This window comes from Pelophylax lessonae (genome assembly GCF_965119305.1).
Source record: "Pelophylax lessonae genome assembly, chromosome: 6".
In the NCBI taxonomy this organism is placed as follows: domain Eukaryota; kingdom Metazoa; phylum Chordata; class Amphibia; order Anura; family Ranidae; genus Pelophylax; species Pelophylax lessonae.
The window spans coordinates 192,678,641-192,695,341 of record NC_138773.1 but is presented as its reverse complement, the minus strand read 5'-3'; the positions used below and the strand labels follow the sequence as shown (position 1 = coordinate 192,695,341).

Sequence of the window (16,701 nt, the reverse complement as noted above, 5' to 3'; positions counted from 1 at the left end):
ATTTCTGTCATCCAATCATGCGCAAGCAAAATGCTGTTTTTTATTTTCTTTGTTTTTCCCCCTAAGATCTACAGCAACAGCACTTCCAAGTGCACTTGTAGTGCAAAGAGGATTTTCCTTTAGTAAATAAACCCCTATGTATCTGTTCACAAGTAGGCTTTTAGAGTAGTTTAGGAGCAGCAAAGTTTAGATGCAGTCAAAGCTCCTTCACCTGAACACAGAAGAATTACGTTCAGGAGAGGAGCTTTTGGACATAAAAATGCCAAAAGCGGCTAAACGCGTCTAAGTGTTCGGCTTGTTTAGTACTTTAGTGATTATTCTTTTCAATAAATAAAAATTCGAGTTAATTAAATAAATAAATGGCCAAACACCAAATGCTGCTAAAATGCTGCTTAGGTGAGTTTTTAATGCTGATTTTCCCCTGTCAGGAGAAACAGCGTTTACAAACCACTGTGCATGAGGCCTAAAAACATAAAATTGACTAATGCCCAATGTTCTGTCTCAGTCCGCTTTTTATCCATGGACTCTGGAGGTGCCATCCTGCCTTTGGGGTGTCAGAGGGTGCTACATTCATGTATTGCTTCACGTAGCCTGTTCCTTTTCACCAGGGGGACAGACAACTTCTTGTTCTGGGTCATGTAGTGTCCAGTGGGTACCAGCCTAGTCAGTTCCTCTGTGCAGTGCTAATGTGACGAAAACACATCTCTTCCAGCATGGTGATCTCTGTTAATAGCTCTGCCTATTTTTGTGTCTGTGTCAGATCTGATTACTGTTAAGCTCTCACCTGCACCACTGCTACACCAGGGATTGTGGGATATGCAGTTTCTTTGCAGGAAATGTCTGTTCTCAGACTACAGACAGCAGTCTTGCATTAACCTGTGTGGTGCCAAGCTGCATGCCTCAAGTTTGAATACAAACAGAAACTTCAGACACTGGAATATGAAGATTGACTGTACTAGAGGCTGTGCATACAGTGCAACAAATAAAACCAAGAAACTACATGATCAAGCAGATCTTATGCAGGTGAAAAACATAAGGTGCAGGTAGGAAAAATCTGCCTAAATGTGCTCTTTTGTTGGCCTTGTTGCCAACCTCTGATCTGAAATCCTTTAATTGAAAAACTGAAGAAGCCGGACAAAAAAATGGCTGCCGAACAGCAGGTACATACAATCATATGCAGCCACTGTGTTGTTATTCTAACAGCCACTGGTGCTGGCTGCCAAAATATAATAGCTTCAGCAGGAGTTTCATCCATCTGCGCATGGATCAAGGAATCAGTTAAATATTTTTCATTCAGCCCACAGACTGAAAGAAAAAAATCTAGCTTTGTATGGCCAGCTTTACAATAAACTGGAGATATGAACATGCATACCTAAAGCTTTAGTGAAGTAAAGCATATCTTTCCTTTCACACGGACAGACTGATCGGGTCCGCCAGTCAGTTTTACAGGAGGACCAGATCGGCCAATCCATCGCTCTCTATCGAGTGGCGGATGTCCGTTGACACCCGCCAACATCTGATCTGATCCTGTTTGCTAAAAACAGATGGATGGGAATCTGTTCCCCATCTGGCTGGAGGATCAGATGACAGTCGGATGGAAATGGACAGGTGGTCTGTTTCCATCTGACAGCCCATAGAGGACAGCGGGCTGTGTCCATGTCTGCTTTGCATTAGCAGAGCGAACAAGAAAGAACCTGTCATCTGCCTGCTCAGCGGGGGTTAGCGGAGAGATCTCCTGCTGATCAGGCGGGTCTGCTGGCAGACTCCACCAATGTGAAACAGGCCTTAATCAACAGTATTTAAACATCATCATTCCCACCACAATATTAGTGGGCAGAGCTAATATTTCCTTTATGCCCCTGTGGCCAACTCTCATACTTGCCAACTGTCCCGTTTTTGGTGGGACAATCCCAGCAAGTAGGACCCTTTCCCTGGTAATTTACTCTGCCGGGACTGGTCCCCCGAAAATCAGTGTTGCTTCGGGCTGCCCGTAAATGCCCGCCGTTATGGGCAGCCCCTCACGGAGAAGGCGTGAATTACACTGCAGCCGCTCCTCCCCCTGCACGTAATGCCAGTAACAATAGCGCTGATCATCTGAAAGGGAGGGAGTGACTGCTGATAATTTGCCCACCTCCTGCCACATCCTTAGCCAATCAGCATACCCTGTAGCCCGCCACATTTGAAAAGGTGCTGGTGGCCAGCGCAGGATGGGATTGGACATACCTGGCTGAGTAGGAAGAAGGTATGATCACATTTACAGCAAATATCACACTCCGCTGACTTTACACAAATAGCTCTACAAAAACAGCTGATGATCGTCACTGCAGAAGCCTTATCAGTGTGTTCTCCTGGTCCTGTGTATAGATTAGGCAGTGAACACACTGATCGGGAACGGCTTCTCCTCGCTGTTCTCACACTGCTTCTTATCTTTGTTTTTAACAGTATGTACACTGCACAAAGGATAAACACACTGATAATGATGAGAATTAGATTTCTGGAAGACGATGCAGCATTAGATAGGGAGTATGTGACATGTAATTGTCTTCATTCAGGTGTTTCTATTAAGCTATGTGTGCCAGAGTTCTGTCTCATCCCTCCATGATTTGTTTGACCTTTTATGTTATCTTTGCAGGATTTAGGCTGGTCAGGCTAGGAGTTCCACAGACTTGTTAACCAATTACTGTCTTGTATTCTGTCCACAGTCTCTGACCATCTCCTGTACTATGTCTGCAGTCTCTGACTATCTCCTGTACTATGTCTGCAGTCTCTGACCATCTCCTGTACTATGTCTGCAGTCTCTGACCATCATGTATCATGTCTGCAGTCTCTGACCATCTATTGTACTATGTCTGCAGTCTCTGACCATCTCCTGTACTATGTGAAAGTTTAAAGGTATATATTGCGCTCAAGAACAATATTCACAAAAGTGCATGGGTGCATATAAATAATTATTAAAAAACAATCCAATTGTGCTTAATGACATCAATGATGATGAATAAATAAATAAAAACACAAACCCAACATAAATATAAAATAGATAAAGTCCTTGAAGTGCTTGATAGAAGTGGTGTAAAAGCCTTCACCTCCACAAATTCACCCAGTGTTCTTAATAAATACTCCTTACCAAAAGGATATGACCCCATGATTATAGGGGGTCACAAAAATCATTGGTATCCACAACGATTCCAGATCATCCACATAGCTTTCCTCTCACTAGCAAGGATGTATACCAGATATTAGTGGAACTCCAAATTAGAGGACATATGGAAGCAATGAAAGGAAACTCTCATAGTGCAGTATATCGGTAAATCAGCACGTTTCGTCAGGCCGTGCTGACGTCATCACATGATCCCCTGATGATATCAGCACGGCCTGACGAAACGTGCATCGGGAGCGTGAGACCATAGACTTCCGGTTTGGTGGAACGCAAGCGTGGATTGGTGTTCTACACACAAACGAACCGAACCGAGACTTTGATTGCAATAAGGCGGACTCTAATACGTTATGTAGTAAGTGCAACTTTTATCAATAAATTGCTGATTTACCGATATACTGCACTATGAGAGTTTCCTTTCATTGCTTCCATATGTCCTCTAATTTGGAGTTCCACTAACATCTGGTATACATCCTTGCTGGTGAGAGGAAAGCTATGTGGATGATCTGGAATTGTTGTGGATACCAATGATTTTTGTGACCCCCTATAACAGGGATCCTCAAACTATGGCCCTCCAGCTGTTGCAGAACTACACATCCCATCAGGCATTGTAAAACTTTGACATTCACAGACATGACTAAGCATGATGGGAATTGCAGTTCCTGAAAAACTGGAGGGCCATAGTTTGAAGACCCCTGCCCTATAATCAAGGGGTCATATGCTTTTGGTCAGGAGTATTTATTAAGAACACTGGGTGAATTTGTGGAGGTGAAGGCTTTTACACCACTTCTATCAAGTCTGTGCTTTTAATCGTTGCTGCGGTTAACCATTTAATCACTTTGATAATTTAAGCACTTCAAGGACTTTATCTATTTTATATTTATGTTGGTTTGTGTTTTTATTTATTTATTCATCATCATTGATGTCATTAAGCACAATTGGATTGTTTTTTAATCATTATTTATATGCACCCATGCACTTTTGTGAATATTGTTGTTGAGCGCAATATATACCTTTAAACTTTCACATTTATACGTTAACATGTTGCTTGTTTGCTGCTCGCAGTGTGGAAGGTATTCCCACATAATTGTATTTATTTATTCACAGATATTCACATTTATTTATTTAATTTATTCACGTATATTAGAAAGTTTTTAGTACACTTGATTTTAGTGTACAAACATCCATTTGCGCAGTTCTTTTTGGTTCACCACCATTTTTTTCTCATCTCCTGTACTATGTCTGCAGTCTCTGACCATCTCCTGTACTATGTCTGCAGTATCTGACCATCTCCTGTACTATGTCTGCAGTATCTGACCATCTCCTGTAGTATGTCTGCAGTCTCTGACCATCTCCTGTAGTATGTCTGCAGTCTCTGACCATCTCCTGCAGTACGTCTGCAGTCTCTGACCCTCTCTTCCAGTATGTCTGCAGTCTCTGACCATCTCCTGTACTATGTCTGCAGTATCTGACCATCTCCTGTAGTATGTCTGCAGTCTCTGACCATCTCCTGTAGTATGTCTGCAGTCTCTGACCATCTCCTGCAGTACGTCTGCAGTCTCTGACCCTCTCTTCCAGTATGTCTGCAGTCTCTGACCATCTCCTGTAGTACGCCTGCAGTCTCTAACCATCTCCTGTTGTAGTACGTCTGCAGTCTCTGACATCTCTCTGTGGCATACATAGCAGAACTTGTTTTTCAACTGTATCCCAGTGAGGATGATATTTTATCATACCATATTGACTTTTTAAGTGTAAACTTGGTATGGGTATTGTCGTTGTTTACATATCATGTTTTTAAACATGTTAAAGTTGTTGTTTAATATTTTTTTTTTGTAACTTAATTCTGAATAAAACCTTTTAACAGTGAGATAATTTACAAGGGCGTGTTTAGGGGCAGAATTTGGGGTGGGGCAAGGTAGGGGTTGAGTGGGGAAACTGGTGGCGAGTAACTCCTAAAGACTGGCTAGCAGCTCAAGACTTCAAATTTTGAGCCCTGCTTAATGTACATAAAAAGGCACAGCAAATTTGCAGGAAACCCAGTTTCTGGTGTGAATGGGCCCCAAATTCCGTATATATGCGATTCAGAGAGATCATCCCACACTGTTCAGGTAAGGGTAGTTCAGGGCTGGGGTGACAGAGGGGGTCACAGGGCTGGTGTGATGGAGGGATCACAGGTCAGGGATGGGTCGATGGAGAGGTTATAGGTCAGGGTTGGGGATATGGAGGGGGTACAAGTTAGGGTTGGGGTGATGGAGGGGTCACAGGTCAGGGATGGGGTGATTGAGGGTGGGGGTTAAGGTTGGGGTGATGGGAGGGGTCACAAGTCAGGGTTGGGGTTATGGGTAAGTAGTTCAGGTAAGTTGTCTCTCTCATCACTGATCTTACAATGCAGAGGCCTCATGTTTTGTTTAGGATGCTGAAGTTGGCTTCTTATTTGACTGCTGAAATTAGCCTCTTTCTCACACAGCTTCTTATTCGGGTCAGATCTTTATTTACTAAACAATCATCAGCAAAGTTTATAATGAGGTTGTGAAGTTTGGCAACAATTCTATCCCCCTAACTGCCATGCATGTAATTGGGTAATTCTGAATAAATACCCTTTTCTCTATAAAAACCATCTTGGCTCACCCAGATGTGACTTGTTTTCATATAGTTGAACATCGCTCTATTAGCCCACGTTCGCATTGGCCTGATTTGACATGCAATGGCACCGTCTAAATCTGTGCAACGTCGCACCGACTCCCAACAGTAGTTTCTGTACTTCTCTCTTTATTGAGTAGACCTTATAATCTGATAAGTAGGCGGAGATTAATTATGCAGAGTGGGCGGAGCTTCATGGAAGTGGGTGTGGCAGGTAATTGACAGCTGTGCTGCGAAGTGTCCCTGGAAAATTTTTTCAAATGTTGGCAACTATGAACCCTGCATCCAGAACTGCAGTCTGAAGATGTTTCAAGCTTGCTGGTCTTTGTATTTTCTGCTATTTAAACCTAAAATGGCTAAATACATTATATATATATATATATATATATATATATATATATTATAAAATGTTTACCAGTTTTAATTCTATTGTGATTCAAGTATCCTTTCTACTCTCCAAAGCCATGTGGATGACCTCACTTTTGTCTTTTGCAGTTTAGCACCACCCTTTGGTCATTATCCCAGCCCTCTTATTGGATAATAAAGGAGCAGCAGCACAATGATGAAAACATCACTGTGCTGTCCTTCCTTGTGCAAAGCTCCCAGTGCCTGAAAACATGCAACTAAATTGTATGCAGCTATAGTTGAATATATGTACACACCATTAAATCATTTTTTTTTACCACAAATAAATAATTGAATAATTTATTGAGTGTTTATAGGCTGCCAAGACACATGACTGCAGTTATTAAATGAGAGTCGTGTTCTAACATTCACTTCTTAGTATACTGTAATATCCTATCATGCCTAGAGACAACAATTTCATGAACAAGGTGTACATTTCTATCAGAAGGATTTTGCCTTTGTCTTCTTTCCTGTGTTGACACATACATGCCCTTTGGTTCTGAAGTTGTGCTTGTATCTTGTTTTTCTGGAAAGGTAGAATGCAAATCTAGAATACCAGTCTGGCTTAGGCTTGGTGGAGGTTGAGTTTGTTTTGTTGTCCTTTCTCTTTTAGGCTGATGGCTGTTAAGAGGCTTAACAAGAGAGTTTACTAAGTCTCTCTTGTACTTTTTCCAGTCATTCTCTTGTAGGAAGAGCTTGCAGAGATTGTCGTCACTGCAAAGAACAGAAGTATTCCGTTAACAGCAGCTTCCAAATCAGATTTTAAAATCCGATTATTATTAATGATTGAACTTACTGTGTCAAGATCATACTGGAACAGACATTTCCTGTGCTAGCTGGTACAAAGATATACAGTAAAACCTTGGATTAAGAGTAAATTGGTTTGAGAGTATTTTGCAAGACAAGCAAATTTTTTTTACAAATTTTGACTCGATAACTTGATAAACAATGGATGTCTTGATATACAAGTAGCATCATGTCACAACTGAGTATAAAAGAGAAGAGAGGTGCCTTTAAAGAGGAAGTAAAGCTTCCTCTGTGAATTGTACCTATAGGTAAGCCTATGATAAGGTTTACCTAGAGGTTCTGTATGTTGGAGATACAACAGCTTTCAGCTTAGCCGATTAACTGCAGTTCACAAATAGGACACTAGATGTCGCTAATGTTCAGTGATATGCTACGCATTTTCTATGATGTGTTGTAATTTCCTGTACACTGTACAGTACTTGTTGGTTACCTCTTCCTGTCTGTGTTTTCTCACCATGAGAAAGTGATATCTTTTGTTATCTGTGGTTATGTTCCAATAAAGAAGCCAGTTCCTGTTACTCCACAATGTCTGATCTGAATGGACTCCCCTGCACCCAGTGATCGCACTCTGCAACACTGTAAATATCTCCTAAACATACACCATTTAGGAGATATTTACTTCGCATGCAGCCAGTGACATCACTGGCGCATGCGCTCTAAAGGAACGTCTGTCCATTTATAATTAATAAAGAAGTATTTCATAATGAGCTAGTATGTGATACTAGCTCATGCCTTTGTCTTTCAGGTTTTTCTTTTTTTTTTTCCTGAGGTTTTCAACCTCTTTAAGTGTAGCAATATGGTTACATTTAATGAAGGTCCAACATTTTTTCAACATCATGACTCCTGATGACGTCAGTTAGACGAAACGCGTAGAGCATCACCACGTCACTTCCGCCTCTGTGGAACGCACTTCCGGTTGTGTGGAACACATCGCATTCCAGGAAGGACTCCACTAACACAGCACAAAGTTGTTTGTTTTATTGCCTCTTATTCAAGATGATTATGTGAGTACATTTTCAACAAACTTTTTATTTTAATTAACGGTACTACACTATGTGAGCTTCTTTTCCTCATACATATGCCCGGCGCACCCCTGGATTTATTGGCCACGCTACCTTAAGGAGCCATGAGATAGGAGATTGCGGTTCATAAAAACCCTATCTGGCCCGGATTACAGGCGTGTTACCCCTGTAGGGGTTAGGACTTCTGGTAAGTGCGGTCCTGGGAGTGAGGGGAGCACGGTTGACCCATCACACCGGCCACACTTGGAGAGCCCTAGGATCAGTTTACAGCACCACAGTCAACTTCATATGCTTTTTTTGGAATCGCATTGGTCTCCTCGGCACTGGATCACTTTCACCTGCGACTCGGATGTTTGAACTGTTTTGTTTGTGCGATTCCATCCCAAGAGTCGCGCTGAATTTTCGTTTTAGCACTTAGTCGCTTTATATGTGATTTGGACATTTACTTATACCACTGCATAGTATACTTATTTCGTTGACTTATAACACTTTTTTCACTAAGTCACTTTATGTGCGATTCAAGCCTTTGAGTTATTAGTTATCACACATCTTTGTCAGTTTATATATCATAAACTTGACTTATTAGCACTTAGTTACCTTATATTGATCTCTCTGATATCTGCACTTTTAATATTTATCACTTTAGCGCTTTTTTATTATACTCTCACACAATGACATTTTATTACTGTTCATTATTGAAGCACTTTCCACCATCAGCACTTTATACATGTTATTTGCTGCTTTAAGTATTTTTGCATTACCCCCCAATTTGTTGCATTGTGACCCCAGTGACACATTCTCAAATCTGATTCCCCTTACTTATCCTATTGTCTTATTTATTATTGCAGTATTTTAATATTTTCATACATTGGTATTTTATTACTGTTCACTATTGAGTCACTCACCAGCACTTTATGTACATGTGATTTATTGCTTAAAATATTTTGCATTTTCCCCTATTTATTGCATTGTGACCATATAGTGACACACTCTTGGATCCGATTCCCTCTACTTACTTTACTTATTTATCTATTAAGCACTTTTTGGCAGCGTCATTCACCTCTCCCATATCTCTATACTTCACTATATTTCCTACTCGGATTATAGATAGGAGGTAGGCTGCAGCCATTTTTCTTTCCTTTTTATCATATATACATATTCATATCTCTATATCCTAGCACGGAATTTTCTCTTTTTCTCTTATGGCTTATGCCAAAAGAGAATAAAAGAAAGCTTTCCACAGCTCTTCTGTGCTTGGCTATGTGTTCTTAATGCTGTTTCTTTTCACACAGACCAGTTGGAGCTCAACATGTGTATAAAGCCGAGTGGGATATCATTGCGCAAAAATGTCCTTAATAAAACACATCAACACGTGATAAAAAAACTACTCTCATTGTTAAGTGCCTCCCCGGCACCCAGGGATTATCTTCCTGTAATTGTTATAACTGCCACTGGCCACCGATGCTACCCGTGTATGGACTCAGAGAGCCAAGAGAACCGCTCACCCCTACTTGTAAGCGGCTCGTCTCTCAATTAGACATCATCAGGTAGCGACGTATTAGTAGAGGTGAGCGGTTCTCTTGGCTTTCTGTTTCCAGAGGGATGTGGAACCCATTACAAAAGAACAGTGGTAAAGTGCTCTGAACTCAGTTATCCAATGCTCATCCAACACAACCCAATGATTGTCCCAACTTAACATTGTACTAAGTACACAATATATGTCACTGAAATAAATAATGTAAAATGGATAATCTCTTTGACCTACCTTCAGCCAGTGTCAGAGACCATGGCGATCTGATTCATATGCTGTAGAGATTCCCCAAATTCCACATATACTGGCCCTCTTCCCTTGCCACTCAGAATAGCATTTTTCAACCGACTGTCCCCTTAGGTTCCAAAATGGGTATACTGGGTATTCTAGATGACTTTATAGCAGATGAGATTACAAAATCTGCTATATACAGGACTTTATTCCAGGCCAGGAGGCTTATTCTACAGCATTGAAGATCTACTGAATCCCCCCCCCCCCCCCCACTGCATCAACTGACTCCCCACTGACTAAATCATATGAGCGATATCTTGAGACTCGAATGCCTTTTCCAACACAGTACCACTAAATTTGAGAAACTATGGGGTAGGTGGGTTAGACAACTCAGGTATCTGTTCCCTTGATTTTGTAACCTTTATACTCCTTCAAGGCTAGAACATGTTTCCCCTCTTTGTACAGAGCTTGATTTGGTGCATTGTCATAGTGATACATATCTAAGGCTGTGTTATGATGTGGATAGAAATGTTGAGATGTCAGACAAGCCTGGGGGCGATGTGAAGATGCAGTTTGTATCAGATGCGCTGTCTATTTATTATGGCAAATTGTGCCTCTCCAAAAAAAGTAATTTTCTGATATAAAAATAAATTGTGTATGTATATATATATACACATATACATACACACACATATACATACATACATATACATACAGCAGCCTTCAAAATTTCCACTTGCTCCCGTTTGGCAAGTGGAAATAAGGTGAGGGAACGAGTGTGGTGGAGCCGCATCGAAGTGGGGGCTCCCAGCAATCACTTGGAAACTGTGGGGAAGGGAGAGGAGAGGAAGAGAAGAGCCGGCCAGATGACACAGAGTAGGGATCTCCTGCTGGGACACAGCTTGGGTCTGTAAATGTCTGCAGCTGTCAAAAAAAGTCCCACCTCCTGGACCGGCTCCTATGATAGACAGCACACTTGTCCATTGCTGGGAAATTGAAGTAATGAGAGGTCCAGGAGGTGGAACTTAACTTGAATCTGAAATGCTGGCCGCTGTCAAACAGTGTCACAACAGGAGATCCCCGCTCTGTGTGATTCGGCTGGCTCTCCTCCCGATTCCTCCCTGTGATCCACATGCAGCGATAGGCTGCATTGATGGGCACTGATGAGGAATCACTGATGGGCACTGATGAGGCTGCACTGATCAGCACTGATGAGCTGCACTGATGAAGCTGCACTAATATATGCGGCATTGATGGGCACTGATATGCTGCACTGTTGGGCACTAATAAGTCGCACTGTTGGGCACTGATTATTTTTATTTCTGTAACTTAATTCTGCATAAAACATTTAACAGTGTCATTTTGTGAGATAATTTATGAGGGCGTGTTTGGGGGCGGAACAAGGTAGGGTTTGGGTGGGAAGCAACTCCTAAGGCCTGGCTAGTAGCTCCGGACTTTACATTTTTAGTCCTGCATACAGTGTATGTGTGTGTATTTATATATATATATATTTGCATTGTATAAACAGTCTGTAGAAGAGTTGAGGAGTAACATTTAGAGAAAATTTGTATTTAGTGAAAAGTGACCTAGAAAATACTGAAGCCACCATATCAGCATGCAAATTTGTCTAACAACAAGTTTGCCTTCAAGAAACCCTATATTGAGAAGAATGAGAGGGCTGCTGTTGCAGACCTCCTTCTGAAAATGGCAACTTCTGGCAATCTTGTTGATGCTCCTAATTTAAAACTTTCTGAGTTTGTTGCCAGAACAAGTGAAGTCAGAAATGCTTCCCTTGGATCAGTGGCACAGATAGTATTAAATTAGTTACATGCACGTACATTGGCAAGACAGTCTTTGAGTTTTCACTAGACAGGTTTTCCTAGGCTGAATTCACATCTTTGTGTTCTCCATTGAAATCATCAAAAACACATCAAAATGCTTGTCAATGCATGGGTTCATACACACATTAAAGTGTGCCCCATGATGCATGCTAATGTATTGTGTCACACGTTGACATGCACTGATGTGCATCTTGACCTCCATTGACATTCAATACAAAGTGCAATGCATCGTGCATTAATAACACATGACAATGCACATTAGGGCTCGTTGATGCACATTATGCCTTTTGATACATTTCCATTTATTTCAACGGAAAACAGGTCAATGGGAAATGCTTAGGTGTGAATAGGCCCTATTTAAGAAGGCTTTTTGAAATAAGTTTGATTTTGATATGAATTGTGTTCAAGATTAATTGAATTGCATATTAAAATACATTAAATTGTCCAAAACCTAGATTGTGAGCTTTTTCAATTAGTAGCTAATTGTTGCCCTGTGATAAACATTTGTATTTGCGTTCATGTATATGAAATGTAATAAGCAGATAACAAATGAAATAAAAGTAAAAAAAGGGCTGACGCCAAATAAATATCCCTGTGTTATTGGTATTAATTTCACAAATTTTTTTACAAACAGAATATGGTGAAATGGTAAGAATTATCTTGAGTCCTTTAAGTGCCGGTTCACTCTTCTGCGATCACAGAGATCGCATGTAACTCGGAGCGCACTGCTCCCAAAATTACATGCGATCTCTGTACGGTGCAAATTCAGCCATACACTTTGTATGGCTGAATTCGCACCGCAATCGCACCCAACTCGCACAGGACCCTTTTTTTGGTCCACAGCAGAATCGGATTGCATGGTGGTTCACACTAGTGCGATCCGATTATGTGCGAACTTTCAGATCACACTGCGATATGTGATCTGATCTGGGGGTGTTGTTAAATTTTAATTGACACCCCCAGAGTATCGCATATGGCAGTGTGAACTTCCAGGGGTGCGGATGCGATGCGGGAACACGCTGTATATTCGCAGCGTTCCCGCATCGCAGAAATGTGAACCGACACTTAGTGTTTACATAGTGAAGGTAAATCCGCAGTTGTTATCAGAACAGGTGTCCCTGTTGAGTAATTTTTCTCTGTGTTCCTGTACCAGTGATAACTGTAAAAGGTTGGATTTCCCATCACCTCTGACTCTGTGACAATGGTCATCAGGACAAATAGTGATGGATTTGCCATCACTTTCTGACTCTGTGACAAATGTCATCAGGACAAATAGTGATGGATTTCCCATAACTTTCTGACTCTGACAATGGTCATCAGGACAAATCGTGATGGATTTCCCATCACTTTCTGACTCTGTGACAATGGTCATCAGGACAAATAGTGATGGATTTCCCATCACTTTCTGACTCTGACAATGGTCATCAGGACAAATAGTGATGGATTTCCCATCACTTTCTGACTCTGTGACAATGGTCATCAGGACAAATAGTGATGGATTTCCCATCACTTTCTGACTCTGTGACAATGGTCATCAGGACAAATAGTGATGGATTTCCCATCACTTTCTGACTCTGTGACAATGGTCATCAGGACAAATAGTGATGGATTTCCCATCACTTTCTGACTCTGACAATGGTCATCAGGACAAATAGTGATGGATTTCCCATCACTTTCTGACTCTGTGACAATGGTCATCAGGACAAATAGTGATGGATTTCCCCTCACTTTCTGACTCTGACAATGGTCATCAGGACAAATAGTGATGGATTTCCCATCACTTTCTGACTCTGTGACAATGGTCATCAGGGCAAATAGTGAGGGTGAATTTCCCCAGTGAGGAAACAGACAGCAATAAAAAAAAAAAACAGATGAGGTTTCTACTCCAAAAAAAAAAAGAATTGGCTAGGGATACATTTAACATACAAAAGACATACAGAATGCATCAAAGCTCTTTCTATTTTTACAAGTTCACCTACCTCTGGTAGCTCTTTTGATATTTTTTAAGTTTCTCTAGCGTTTTGAGATCACAGAATTCATTAAACTTTTCCATTTTCAGAAAAATGATTTTACAGCCTTTACTGACCAACATCAGACTTCGCTTGTCTTTCTGGTCATCTTGCAACTCATGGAGGCCCTGAATCCATAAAGAAATTCTCATCAATGTGGCAAAAGGGGTGAACATTTAAATTCTTCTATGAAACCATACAGGAAGCCTCTGATGCTGTGCTGTAAAATGCTGCTGACAGCACTAGTAATGGTGAAAATTGTTAAATAAAACTGTGCTGTACCTATGTACCATTGCTGACCTCATTCTCGAAATGCTAGATGTCTGGCTGCCGCTGTCCCACAGGTTTCACTTTGCAGTTAAAGAGAAATCATATCTCCTGATCCAGAAAAGTTTTCAAGGTTAATACCTCAAAATGTATTAAAGCCAGATGATCCACATGGCATCATGTAACTAATATTTTTAGAGGAAGAGGTTAACGTGATTGTAAAGGCATTTTTATTTTTTAAATAACAAACATGTTATACTTACCTGGTCTGTGTAATGGTTTTGCACAGAGCAGCCGGACCTCCTCGGGTCCCCCGATGGCACTGCTGGCTCCTCTTTCCTTCTGAGTGCTACCATAGCAAGCCGGTTGCTATGGGGGCACTCATGAGGGCTTGATCCCAAGCCTCAGTGTGTGTGCCCTTTGACGTACAGAGAACGGCTCGGTCCGACTCTCTCCTCAAAGGCTGTGACTGACAGCAACATGAACCATTGGCTCCCACTGCAGCCTTCATATTCAGTGAGGAAAGATACATCTGAGAGAGCAGCTCTCCGGCACAGCTCTCATTTGAGATTGGGGGGGGGGATAAATATAAGGGGGAGGGGCTGGGGGGAACTGCACACAGAAGGCTTTTTACCTTAAAGGGGTTGTAAACCCTGTTTTTTTAAATAAAAATAACAAACATGCCTATACTTACCTGCTCCGTGCAATCATTTTGCACAGAGTAGCCCTATTCTTCTGGGGTCCCCTGCTGGTGCTCCAGGCCTCTCCTCTTCATTGTGTACCCCAACGAAAAGCCTCTTTCCCTGATTGCACCCGTGTAGGCTTGCTCCCGAGTCCCGCTGCTCCATCCATTGACACAGACAGCGTATCACTGAATTTGATTGACAGCAGTGGAAGCCAATGGTTCCTGCTGCTATCAATCTGTCCAATGAGGAGAGAGACGGTGGCTGGAGCTGCTGCGCTGGTGCAAATCGCTGGATCAGATCGGGCTTAGGTAAGAAAAAGGGGGGGTCTGGGGGAGCTGCAGCACAGAAGGTTTTTCACTTTAATGCATAATATGCATTAAAAGAGAAGTATGGGTTTCTGGGTTTTTGTTGATTTATACTTACCTAGGTCCAATGCAAAGCAATTAAACACTGCCAATCTCTCAATTCTCACTGCTCCATGAGCAGAGAGCTGCTGACTCTCAGTCAGCAGCTCTCTGCTCTGCCCCTCCTCGCTCACTGGAGCGCTGGGGTGTGGAGGGGGCAGAGGGGCCGGCTCAGGCTCTTAGCAGCTCGCTAACAGGCTGACTGGGTGTCGGTTCAGGGATCTTGCAGATCCCAACTCTGTGATCGGGATGACGGGGAGCCTGGACCGACTTCTTTGATGTCAGCAGAGAGTGGACTTTAGCCCGCTCTCTGCTAAAAACGGGTCACAGGGAGCGGACTTCAGCCCACTCTCTGCTGAAAATGGGTCACAGGAGTGCAGAACGAACCTTTGGCTGTAAATCTCTTTTAGGGTGAAAAACCTTGAGGTTTTACAACCACTTTAATGCAGAGAAAGCATTAAGGTAAAAAAAACCTTCTGCTTTTAGAACCACTTCAACTACTTGAACAATGGCAGGCTAAATTTTTTTTCCAAAAACTTTCCACTTCTGCTAAAAATTCTATCATATTGCCATACAAGTCATTTCATAATTGACTATTGTTACAAAATGATATTTCCATTTCAGTGTGTTATAATTTTTAACAAATCAAATATTGATTCCTTTCAGCACAACAACCTCGAGGCAGTCCGTACACTGCAAGGCCTCATGCACAGGGACATTTAGTAGCTCCAATGTCCTCAAGCGTAAAGTTCTGGAGATTTCCCGTGCCCGGAGAACTGAAGTTGCTACCTAGAGCCAAAAATATAAGTGACTGGCTGTATGAAACTGTCTTTGTGCAAACACTGATCACTTCTGCATTACGCATTTACTGCATTTAGGGCAATATGTGTTCAGAGCTGTATGCCCGGAATGCAGAAATTTACCAAAAGGGCAAGATTCTGCGTTCTGGTCATATGTTTCCCAAATATATACTAAAATGAGTACCACATGGTATAGTGTCCAGCAATCACATATATCAGATTTTGATTTTGACAGGCTGCTGGCAATGGGGCTGGACTTTGCAATGCACCCATGCCTCTAGGTTGCCTGAAAATGCCAGCATCTGAAGCACATGGCCAAAACACCAGTGTGCTATTCTACTCTAAAGATATAGTTATCAGGCTTGTGTTCCTGTGGGGCTCAGATGGCTTCTACCACTTATAAATCTGATCAGAAATACCAGCTATAATTGGTATAACCATTTAGCAGACTTGTATAAAGTACTCGAAATTTCTACTTGAGTAAAAGTACAAGTGCTCCATCAAAAAGTGACTTGAGTAGAAGTGGAAGTGCTCGCAGAAAAAGTTACTTAAGTAGAAGTACTAAAGTATTCAACATTTTTTTTACTTAAGTATTGCAAGTAGTTTTTTCAAAAAATTTGCTACTTAAGTACTAAAAGTAAAAAGTACCAGTAGTTTTGAAAAAAAAATTCTACTCAAGTACTGAAAGTAGAAGTACAAGTACTGTGTTATGTAGTTATTAAAGAAAGAAGTCAAAAGTTTGAACATCATATTGTTTTTTATTATTTCAAATGATTTATTCAAATGATTAACCTGTGTTTGTTAGTAGTTTCTTGATGCACTTTAAGCACTGTAGCACCATTTATTTGTTTGTTTCATATTTTCTTTTTATTGGAAAGATTTGGTATAGCAGCTTTTATTATAC

At 41.4% G+C, this 16,701-nt stretch overlaps 1 protein-coding gene across 1 annotated transcript in view; it reads right to left on the bottom strand.

The window, feature by feature from the left end:
- Positions 1-6,567: 6,567 nt before the first annotated feature.
- Positions 6,568-16,701, bottom strand: part of LOC309558695 (cyclic nucleotide-binding domain-containing protein 2-like) — a gene marked incomplete at both ends in the record, with an annotated part of 51,794 nt that continues 41,660 nt past the window's right edge. The window contains 2 exons of the mRNA XM_082261753.1: positions 6,568-6,913; positions 13,611-13,768. Of these exons, the coding sequence (XP_082117879.1) occupies positions 6,568-6,913; positions 13,611-13,768 (504 nt within the window). The remainder of the gene's footprint in view (positions 6,914-13,610; positions 13,769-16,701) is intronic.